The 11,842-nt window shown below is 33.0% G+C and overlaps 2 protein-coding genes across 2 annotated transcripts; one reads left to right on the forward strand and one right to left on the reverse strand.

The window, feature by feature from the left end:
* Positions 1-115: 115 nt before the first annotated feature.
* Positions 116-4,673, forward strand: LOC130890761 (26S proteasome non-ATPase regulatory subunit 1). Its single transcript, XM_057795063.1, has 3 exons — positions 116-1,705; positions 1,908-3,367; positions 4,499-4,673. Exons 1-3 carry the CDS (start codon positions 216-218, stop codon positions 4,567-4,569), a joined length of 3,021 nt encoding a protein of 1,006 aa, XP_057651046.1. The 5' UTR covers positions 116-215; the 3' UTR covers positions 4,570-4,673.
* Positions 4,674-6,675: 2,002 nt separating this feature from the next.
* On the reverse strand, positions 6,676-7,734 carry LOC130890762 (S-phase kinase-associated protein 1). Its single transcript, XM_057795064.1, has 2 exons — positions 7,428-7,734; positions 6,676-7,336 (listed from the first exon to the last, which is right to left on the reverse strand). The coding sequence occupies exon 2, from the start codon at positions 7,334-7,336 to the stop codon at positions 6,848-6,850; it is 489 nt and encodes a 162-aa protein (XP_057651047.1). The 5' UTR covers positions 7,428-7,734; the 3' UTR covers positions 6,676-6,847.
* Positions 7,735-11,842: the final 4,108 nt, after the last annotated feature.

The raw sequence follows: 11,842 nt of genomic DNA on the forward strand, positions 1-11,842 counted from the left end.
TCCAAATTAATATATTTTCAAAATATAATCTATAGCGGAAAAACTTCTTGGAGTTTTCAGAGTAATCCAGCAAAAATTTATATGACGTCATTATTAATATTGATCAATGCGGTGTAAAATTTTGAAGAGCAACTTAAGAACATGCTTTAGATGACTGTGTTTTTTCCGACGTGATAGGTTTAAAAATTGTATTTTTTGGAATTACAGTCTACAAAATGAATATTACATCTGCAGCGGGAATAATTTCCCTTTTGGATGAACCTCGATCCGAATTAAAAGTGTTTGCATTGAAGAAATTGGATTCTATAGTGGGTGAATTTTGGCCAGAAATTTCTGAAGCTATTGAGAAGATAGAAATTTTGCACGAAGATAAAGTGTTTCAACAACATCAGCTAGCAGCATTAGTAGCAAGTAAAGTATATTATCATTTAGGTGCATTTGAAGACTCTCTTACATATGCTCTTGGAGCTGGTGATTTGTTTGATGTCAATGCTCGTAGTGAATATGTAGAAACAACTCTAGCGAAATGTATCGACTATTATACTCAACAACGTATTGCATTAGCTGAAGGCTATAAAGATGCGAAACCAATAGATGATAGGCTTGAAGCTATTGTTAATCGAATGTTTCAGCGTTGCCTTGATGATGGTCAGTATCGGCAAGCTTTAGGACTTGCTTTGGAAACCAGAAGAATGGATATCTTCGAAGCATCTATTACACAGGCAGATGATATAAGCAGCATGTTAACTTATGCTTTTCAGGTGGCTATGAGTCTAATTCAAAATCGTGCATTTAGAAATACTGTACTAAGATCACTTGTTGGCCTTTACAGAGGATTAGCCACACCTGATTATGTGAATATGTGCCAATGTCTTATTTTCTTGGATGATCCTCTTTCTGTAGCTGAAATTTTAGATAAGTTGGTAACTGGCAAGGAAGATAGTGAACTTATGGCATACCAAATTGCTTTTGATTTATATGAATCAGCAACTCAACAGTTCTTGGAAAGAATACTAGTAGCATTAAGGGCCACTGCTCCACTGCCGTCATTGCTGGAAGAGAAAGTAAAACCAAAAGTTGGTGAAATTGATGCTACTATATCTAGTGAAGCTGGAGAAGCAGCTTCAACAAATGTTGAAGTAAAAGAAAAAAAATCTATAGAAAGTCTATCTGATCAAGACAAGGAGCATCAAAAGAGAATTGAAAAACTTCATACTATTCTTGCAGGAGAAGTTTCTATTGAACTCCATTTACAATTTCTGATTAGATCAAATCATGCTGACTTACTTATTCTGAAACAAACTAAAGAGACAGTTAGAGTTAGTATTTGTCATACAGCAACAGTTATCGCTAATGCATTTATGCACAGTGGTACCACTAGTGATCAATTTTTAAGAGATAATTTAGAATGGTTAGCTAGAGCAACGAATTGGGCTAAGTTGACTGCTACAGCTTCTCTAGGTGTTATACACAGAGGTCATGAACAAGAAGCCCTCACACTTATGCAAAGTTATCTTCCCAAAGAAGTTGGACCTAGTTCTGGTTACTCTGAAGGAGGGGGTCTTTATGCTCTTGGACTAATTCATGCTAATCATGGTGCAAACATAATTGATTACCTGCTGGGGCAGCTTAAAGATGCTCAAAATGAAATGGTTAGGCATGGTGGATGTCTTGGACTTGGTTTAGCTGCCATGGGTACTAACAGGTAATGAGAAATATATACTACTGCTACACTAACATTCACAATTATACTGTTTTAAGGTATTTAGCTATTGAAGTGATAACTTGATTATAAATAGATAGTAGAATTTTGAGTGTTAGTATAGTGGTACTAAGCAGTATGTTGAATATAAATACCATCAATAGTTTCAGAACTTCATATTTGATATTTTTTTCTCATTTCACAGACAAGATGTCTATGAACAATTGAAGTTCAATTTATACCAAGATGATGCCAACACCGGAGAAGCAGCTGGTATTGCTATGGGCATGGTCATGTTGGGTTCTAGTAATCCAACCACTATAATGGATATGGTAGCATATGCTCAAGAAAGTCAACATGAAAAGATTCTTCGGGGGTTAGCTGTAGGAATTAGTTTTACAATGTATGGTCGTTTAGAAGAAGCAGATATGTTGATTCAGCAGCTAACTTCTGATAAAGACCCAATATTAAGAAGATCTGGTATGTACACATTAGCTATGGCATATTGTGGTACTGGACATAATCAAGCAATAAGAAGATTACTTCACGTTGCTGTATCAGATGTAAATGATGATGTAAGAAGAGCTGCAGTAACAGCTTTGGGCTTCCTATTATTCAGAACTCCAGAACAGTGCCCAAGTGTAGTATCTCTATTAGCTGAAAGTTATAATCCTCATGTACGTTATGGTGCCGCTATGGCTCTTGGTATTGCGTGTGCTGGAACTGGTTTGCGTGAAGCAATTGCACTTCTCGAACCAATGGTTATGTTTGATCCTGTGAACTTTGTCAGGCAAGGTGCATTGATTGCTTCTGCTATGATTTTAATACAGCAAACTGAACAAACTTGTCCCAAAGTAACATTTTTCAGACAAACTTATGCTCAAGTTATTTCTAACAAACATGAAGATGTTATGGCTAAATTTGGAGCTATATTAGCTCAAGGTATAATTGATGCTGGAGGCAGAAATGTAACTTTGTCTCTACAGTCGAGAACTGGCCATACAAATATGCTGGCAGTAGTAGGCACACTTGTATTTACCCAGTATTGGTACTGGTTCCCACTTTCACATTGCTTGGCATTGGCATTTACACCAACATGTGTTATTGCTCTAAACACACAACTAAAGATGCCTAAATTAGATTTCAAGTCCAACGCAAAACCTAGTTTTTATGCTTATCCTGCTCCTATGGAAGAAAAGAAGCGTGAAGAAAGAGAAAAGGTAACAACTGCAGTTCTCAGCATAGCAGCTAGGCAACGTAGGAGAGATCATGAACGAAAACATCGTGATGAAAAAATGGAAGTTGATGAAGAAAAGGATGATAAAAAGCCAACAGAAAAAGATGATAAAGAGAAAAAGTCTGAAGAGAAAAAAGACGAGAAAAAAGAAGATGACAAAGAAAAAAAAGTTGATGATAAAGAAAAGAAAGCTGATGATAAAAAAGCGGGTACATCCCCAGAAGATAAAAAAGAGGAGAAAAAGAAGGAACCAGAACCAGCTTTTGAAATATTACAAAATCCAGCAAGAGTAATGAGGCAGCAGTTGAAAGTTATCTCACTTAATGATAGTAGTCAACATGTTGCTATGAAGGATGTTTCTATTGGAGGTATTATTATGGTTAGAAATTTGAAATCCGGAGAAGAAGAATTAGTTGAACCTGTAGCAGGTATGTTACTCAAATTATAATCAAGCATATAAACTTTTAAGGAAAAATAAATTTGTGGAAATTTTGATAGGAAAAGATTACAATTTTATTGAAATATCTGGAATAACTTTTGAAGTTTTTTCAATCTTATGGATCATATTAATAGAAATATAAAAATAATAAATACAATTTTCGTTTATCAATTAAAAAAAAATGCAAGTCAATTCTGGATTTAATGCTGTCTATAGTCTGCCCTTGCTCTGATTACAGCTTCACATCTTCAGAGTATTGAGTTTATAATTACACCTTGATCTTCTTCGAGCCAAACTAGTGTTGCAATTTCCCATTCCAATGCATAATATCTCTCCTATAAAGGGTGCATTCGGTACCACATGCGGTTCAAAAACTTCTGTAATTTGTAATATGATTTCCAATCACAATAACATTTTTTACAGATTCATCACTAAATAAAATATTGCTCTATTGAGGTTTCAGTGTTCTCGGGCAAACCTTCCCATAAGTGGATCTTGATTTTTCATTCTCACTCTATGGCCGGCCAACTCTTGTCAATGCTCCTGATACAGTAGACTATGTCATTCCAAGTCGAAAGTGCCATTTAAACTTCCCATAGGTCTTGGTCCACAAGTGCTATGGCAAAACATACCTGGCTAAAAGATTTCTATTTAATTTTCAGTTCCTTCTATATAATTTTTATATTTTATTTTATAACATTTTACGGTGTTATAAATTAATTTAAAAAAAATTAGTTACAAAATATTTCTGGAATTTTATTCGAATATATGTGAGTGTATTCACAGATGATCACAAATATAATTTTTTAAATTAGAGGGTTGAATTCTACTAACTTCACTTAACATATCATCTCGATTCACACTAACGTTGAAGTCTCTAGCTCAGAAGACATTCATTCATATTTATGTATCTACCTTTTAATTGTGTTTTTGGTCTTCTTTTTATCTTCAGTTATTTGTTTGGTAGTTCTCATGGTGGGTTGAATAAAAACTCACTCGAGCCAAGGGGATGAAATTTTCATTTTGGCTTTATTATACATTTTACTTTTTATCATGACTATCTAGGTTAACTATTTCAGCTGCATTGAAATCATTTTGAAACAACTTTTTTTATTTCTAGCGTTTGGTCCTAAAGGCGAAGACGAAAAAGAACCAGAACCTCCAGAACCTTTTGAATGGACTGAGGATTAGGCATAATTCTTCATTCAGTCTATTATTGTATTCTACTAATAATCATTAAAATTAGATTTTTGTTAACACTTGAAATTAAATTATTAGAATTTCATTTATAATAATTCTTTTTATTTGCATACTTTTCTAAAATAAGATAAAAAATATTTTTTCTGAGTACAGACTTTGATTTTGGCATTGGTTCAAGGTTTAAACAAAATAGTAATTTATTGAATTATGGAAAAATCCTTTTGGGGACCATACATGGTGTATTCAGATCCTTTTGCAACAAATATAATATGAACTAGAGTTAAAGTTGCTCTAAATTCCTAATATGATTATAAGAGCAACATTTAATGGTATAATAAGAAAAATTGCTCAACTTCTAAGTAATAAGTGATATGGTTCAAAATTTTGAATCAATTAGAACTAACGCAGCATTCATTTACATACTTTAAGGGGGTGTTCTAATTTAGAAAATTTGAATTTTTTGCATATTTTCAAAGCTTAGTCCCTTAAGAATATGTCCTTAAACGGATTTTTAAAAATTCGTCTCATTTCCATCTCAAAAATGCCTAAAATTTAGGCTTCTGGAACCAGGATACCCCCTTAATAGATGAAATGTTTTTTAAAATTTTTTCGTCAAGAAAACGCAAATAACTTGAAAAATATTAGATTAAGGAAGAAAACGTAAAGAACATTTTTTTCTTAGAATTACTTTTCCATAGATTCATCTAGTCGGAATGTAAAAAAAATTCCACCCTCGAGAAGAGGTGGCAACCACGGTGACCTGATATCGAAAATGATCCTTGGGCTATTTCCTACCTTCTGAAAAAATTTCAAGTAACTTCTGAGCCAAAATGATTCATTTCCTGATCTAAAAGAGTCGTTGATTTGTGATATTTAACTATACTTTACGTCTGCGTCTTGTGAATTCAAATGCGAATCTGACGACAATCAATGACACAGGATGGAGGTCCTCAACAGTCGCTGAGGGATACGTTTGGGACTCTATTGGAAATAAAATAAAATTGCTGGAGGCATTCTTCCTGTTGAATTAGGAGCTGCAACATCTTCAAATAGCAATAAAAGGTACTCTGCACTAGCAAGTAGCAACAATACATGTCAGGATGGAGCAAAGGTACTACAGCACTATACAATATCCACCCATCTACTTCTCACCTGCCCCTAAGCTTTTTGAGTAGGTGAGAAGCTATGACAATAAGAAGACTCCACATCATCCACACCAATCTTACTGCTATTTGATGTCGTCCTGTCTGCCAAAGTTGTCATGTTCCTGTGTCTGTTAAGCACATCCTCACTGACTTCAGAGAATACTCTGTCGCACTCCAGCAGCTTCATATGAAAACCAACCTCAAGGAGACACTTTAACTGCCAGACAGAAATGAAGAAAATCCTAAAGTTTCTTAAAGTCGCCAAACTGTATGAGAAAATATAATTAATTCATGTACTATAATAGATTTTGTAACATTCCTTTATTTAATCAATTAATGTTGAGGCACATTAAACTGAAAAAAATTTTGTTATCTTTGCAAGGAGTCTGCATAAGCAAATGTTCTAATTCCAGTGTTAATATTAAATATAAAAATGAGGGAATGGTAGTTTTTTTATTAAAACAAGTTTATGATAAATGTGCAGAATTTTCTAATTAATGTTTTACAAATTAATTTTGTTCATACATATTTCACTGTAAACGAATAAATGCAAAAAATCTTATTTATAAAATTATCACTTTCAATGTAAATGTTAAAAGTATTTATGAGCATGTTTTGTTATAAAACTCAATTTTGAATCAGTTTGAATTAAATGTCACTTTTATTGCCTAATTTTATAAAAATAAATATTTTATTATTGAATTTTAGTGATCATTTAACTGAAAAAGTGGTTTTCATGAGGAAAAAATGAATTGCTTTTGTCATTCTCTTATTTAAAGTTTATCAATACAACTGAAATTAAGTCAAAATAAAAAGCTCACTATTTACATCAACATAGTATGTATATTTTGAAATAGCTAAGTAAGATGGAAGAAACTATCAATGAAAGTGTGATCATCTCATTACTTACAGAACTTTTCAATGTAAAGAATATAATGAAGAAAAAATACTATTTTATGAAAAACACTATTTAATTTAAATACAAATTCCTAATGAATGAACTGTCAGACTATGAATTTAATCCTTCTGAAATACACAGCACAGTCATCTTTGTCCAAAAACATTTAAAGTAAGCATTTAATATGGTATTACAATATTCACATAAATATCAAACAATCAATAAATTACTTTTCTTCACACCATTCATTCTCCTTTCTAACTTGTTCTTCTTCTGAAGCTGTGAAATCGTTTTTGATGTTAAAAGTCTTTCGAATTTCTTCAGGAGCCTTGCCTTTGATCATATTTGCAACTGTTTTGCATGTAACATCCAGCAATCCTTTAATATCAAGATAATTGGCAGCTAGAATCAGCTCAAATAGAGTACCCTGGTCAACTTTTAGGAAATCTGCATCCCACGAAGAAATATCATCAGTTCTTTTCTCTTTGTTATCATCATCTTCTGGTGGTGGTGGGTCGTCTTTGTGGTAAGTTGCCCACTGAATAACTTTTCTCAGAATAGCAGAATTTACATTAGGTAATGGAACTACTTCTTCTTCTTCATCGTCCATTCCCAAGTCTTCAAGCATAGTTTTAATAGTAACTGAGCATTTTGCGATTTCTACGTCGACCTCGAAGGTTTCGCCATCGGATGATTGCAATTTTATATTTGGCATCTGAAACGATATTGGAAAAATGTCAAATATTTACTTCATATATCTTTTTGTATTTTTTTATAATTAACTATTCAATAGTACCAATACTCACTTTTTATATCAAGTGAATTTTACTAGGGTTCAACTTTTACACAAATTTTCCTATTTGTTCGGTTTACTACCACAATATTGACTAAAATGGCGATCAAAGAATAAACAGAATGAAATGAGTGACAGTAGCAGCGGAAACCACAGAACATACCTTGGTATGAAACGAATGACAAATCTGAAGTATCATAGAAAAATTATATATGTAGATGTTTCACTACAATATTTAACATGAAGAAAACATAAAAATCTACTTTAGAATTATAAAATAAATGCAAGGGTAAATTTCAACTGAGTTTCTGGACAAAATTAACGTACCACTCATATTTTTTTCGATATTATTTATTTATTGATAACTTGTACGACAAGTAGGCCATGACCTATGACAGTGATAGTTGTTATTTAGCTTAACTATAGTATCGCACTATCGCAAAATCTTGTTTTGACAGTATTAAACCTCGCTTTAGATTAAAGCTTGGTTTATGCAGCAAAAATAAAAGCTAAATTAAAATTAACATTAATTCACTTTTTTTCATAAAAATGTGGAAAGCCCCTGACACTATCTATCAGTGTTCCATCGTCTAAAGGACATTGCCGACTTTCAGACATTTCTTTTTCCTATTATTTTATATCAGTTTTAAAAATAAAACACCACTGCGGCAATCGGCACATTAACACGAATAATATTCCCATAACCAAAGAGCAATGATATTGCAAACAAAACAATACCACCAATACAGACTGACCTGACCTATTCTGTGTTCGAAACCTCACAAAATTAAATTAAGAAGTTAAAAGTTGGCGAAATCTTAGATTAATTTTAATTTACTGTTAATTTTCTGCGTGAACTACAATAACCATTTCAGTGTCCTTTAAATAGTAATTTAATTTGTTATTTTAATGGTAATTTTTAATTTTGGCTGCATAAACCAAGCTTAAAACTGTGTTAACATTTTATTAAAAAGTGCTGATTAAAGCAAAGTTTCTGTTAGAAGCAAGCTGTTGATTGTAATTGTTTTTATTTCATACATGTTTAGAAAATCATTTGGAAGTATATAAAGTAAAGAATGAGCCGCCAAAGAAATTTGTCAATGGAGAAGACAGTGCGAGCATCGACTCTTCTGAATGAAGGGTTGCACTAATCAAATTGATGATCGTTTTTTGAGACAATGTGCTCTCAGAAATAGGAGAGTCACCAGCAGTCTGTTAAAAAATGAATTATCAGATGTTCGTATTATCAATACATCGTCTCGAACGGCTAGAAGAAGTTTAAATGAAGCAGGGTTAAGCAACAGAAGACCCGCCCAAAACCTGTTGCTTACCAAAGAACACAAAGTTCATAGATTGAACTTTGCAAGACTACATCAGAATTGGACCATCAATGATTGGTAACAGATACTGTTCTCCGATGAAACTAGAGCTAGTCTTAAAGCTCCAGTCCAGTTTAGTCTATGTCTTCAAATAAGAGGTGGGGGAGAGTGGGAACCTATGATGATACCACTAATTAATATTATTAGCTTCACATTTAGATACCGTCACTTAGCGGCAGCAGTAAGATTATTATGAGAATTCTTCATCCAGAATAAATGTTTGATTTCTGAAGGGATGTCGGGGAGTCTGTGGATGCAGAAATGCTAAGTTAGGTGCTCCGTTATATGCGCCAATTGTTCTTGATAATTGGTATCTCACACTAATGAGGAGGAAGTTACAAAATTTATTCTCAAGCCAACGTATGACCAGACGATTACAAAGAAGCTGATGACACGGAAGAAATTTCTATTTGTGACCTTTCGCTCGGTACCGAAGACGAAGAACTTTCACAACCAGATTCATCGAGAATAACGAGGCGAAGAAGAATACATTAACTTTTGTAATAGTACGTTACAAGTGGATTAGGCCTACTAAGTATACTAAAGAGAGAGAGAGATTCGTTGGAAAAATTTTTTGGTAGGATAAGGTATAGCAGGAAGGTTTGTTAGAGTTGCCCCTAATATAAGGGTTTCTACTCTGCAGGGCTGGGGTTGTGTTTACTGTCTTGGCTGGAAGGGAGAAAAAGCGAACGACCATTGGCCAGAACAAAATGAACAGTGAGCTCTAGTAAGCAAAAACGGTTCTTTTCGATTTGGTGATTTTTTTGTTTGTTTTTTGAAAATTTTATGGTTTTTTTTCTTTTTGAAAAAATCTTAATGGGGGGCGGGTGGGTATAGCTACGGCTGCATTATTACTCATCGTCGACCATTTGTCTCGTTAACACGTTCACCAGGTTACAGAGAAACCGCAGAAAACCTACAGCACCGACGATCGACGAAGTGTGTGTGGTAAGGTTTCATCTGATGGATCTGGGAGAATTCCTGGAGTTGAAGTCTCCCATTATGATGACTCTAGGGAGAGTGTGTTCATATTCAAGAAGGTCGACAGAAAGTGTTTGGTGGGGGTGTTTGTAACTGGAGATGAAGGTGATTGTCTCGTTATTCAATGAGATATCGATGGTTGGGGTGACGAGGGAAGTCCGTTGTCGAAGTATACTAAAAACAAACGTGCCTCTAACACTTAAATGATTATTTGGCTGAAACGCGTGTTGTAGTGGACGTTGAAACTATAGATTCTACAGAAAAAAAGTTAGAGCATAAATTTTAGGAAATTTTCTCTAGTTTAATTTATTACAGAACTATTTTTTTTGAGTTGAGTATTTGAGTTTTTGACTGCTATTTTTGTAATATGCTGGCGCGAGTGGCAAACATACGAGATGACAAAGTGAAAATTCAAAAAGAGCATGTCGAAATTTATAGAATCACCAATTTTTAAAACTCCCAGAAACCTTCCTAGGAAAATTACCAAATGACCAGACTAAGGTCGTGTTTTGGAATATGACGTTTTTTATTAATACAATTTAAATTGTAGTAATAAAATTTACTTATTACCTTTGTTCCGAATTAAAGATTTTGTTAGATTTTTTATTAATTACGACCTACTACATCTTCGTCTTTCTCTTTTAAGGTATCTTGTGTGTATTTCAAACATTCAAATTTTTAAAACCGAAGATTTCTAATATTAGCATATTTGATGGTTTTCTAAATGAAAAAGGCTCTTTATACGGTAGGAGTCTGGGCAATATAAGCGGTTCAATGTTTTATTGATGAATATTGTCTAATGAATATATAAGCGATTTTTACGATTCCATATTCATTTAGTGTCAATTAACTGCTCGTATAGATATCTGGACAAGGGTTAATATATTAAAAATTATTGACAATCGAACTTAATGTTCCGAAATAATGTGTCGGTCTGTCGCAAACTATATAGAAAATGTCTACTTACTGTGGCGGGTAAATTATATAACAGAATGAATTGAAATAGAAGTTTTCGTTATTTTTGATGTGGTTAATAGGCGATTTTGGATTATTTTTTTATAGAAGAAACAATTTTTATGTAAGACATCATACTGTCTATTGTAATGTTTGTTGTAAATGAAAATTACTCATAATGTTAAATAGTTCAACTCAAATGAACCTAACAAGGATTTAATGCTCTTTTTGTTGTCATTTAAACTCTAAAGTGGTAAAATGTACTTAGTTGCAGAAGGAACGAATTTTTGGTGCTATAACTTGAACACAAATAGACGGATAAGTAGAAAATTATGTTAAACTTCTTTGAAACATTACCAAGCTTATTTTCATAATTATAATTCGCAGCAGCACATATAATAATATAATAATTCATGAACTAATTATGGGGATTAAAAAATCCTGAAGCACTTTTTTAATAAACCAATTTATGATACAATATTTCACTTAATGGATTTCCCTTGCTAAGTTTTATACATATATCCTATTCGGTTCAGGGGGGCAAAACTGTAAAGGTCTCTTTCCATTTCAACAATTAAACTTTTGTATAATTAAGAAATGTGGCTATTTAATAGACGAATAGACATAGAAACTTTCATACAACCTGCTTTTTACCAGATAAAACTTGTAATCATTGGGTTTTTCATCTGATCCCATCACTATCATAAAGATTATAAAGCAAATGTTTCTGCCTCGTTTAGTTTCTTCGTCATATTCTCAAAAATTGTTTTATTAAGCAGCCTCGTCCCATTTCAATTGGCAAATATTTAAAATTTTAAGAAAACATCCTGGTCATAAAATGTAGAAGATTTTTTAATTTTTCATCAAGGGTTTTATCAACAATTTAGCTAACAATAAATATTAATAATTATATATACATTTACTTCAGATAAATAATCTTCCACAAACATTAACGATATTCATTGTCATTGCTTTACATCGCCTTTAGCTGAAGTAACGTCATGGATTCTCTTAGACATTGTATTTACAAGTGCTTGATAGTCTTATGCCATGAATCTATGCCATATTTTTCGAAAGCTGGCTTTCGATTCTTTCACTGAATTTGCAGGAGATG

Source organism: Diorhabda carinulata, chromosome 2 (assembly GCF_026250575.1).
Source record: "Diorhabda carinulata isolate Delta chromosome 2, icDioCari1.1, whole genome shotgun sequence".
NCBI classification, from domain to species: domain Eukaryota; kingdom Metazoa; phylum Arthropoda; class Insecta; order Coleoptera; family Chrysomelidae; genus Diorhabda; species Diorhabda carinulata.

Bases quoted from the DNA above. Each gene is read 5' to 3' on its own strand.
- LOC130890762 (XM_057795064.1), bottom strand. From the start codon at position 7,336: ATGCCAAATATAAAATTGCAATCATCCGATGGCGAAACCTTCGAGGTC.
- LOC130890761 (XM_057795063.1), top strand. From the start codon at position 216: ATGAATATTACATCTGCAGCGGGAATAATTTCCCTTTTGGATGAACCT. The intron at 1,706-1,907 runs GTAATGAGAAAT...CTCATTTCACAG, and splicing joins GCTGCCATGGGTACTAACAG to ACAAGATGTCTATGAACAAT. The intron at 3,368-4,498 runs GTATGTTACTCA...TTTTATTTCTAG, and splicing joins ATTAGTTGAACCTGTAGCAG to CGTTTGGTCCTAAAGGCGAA.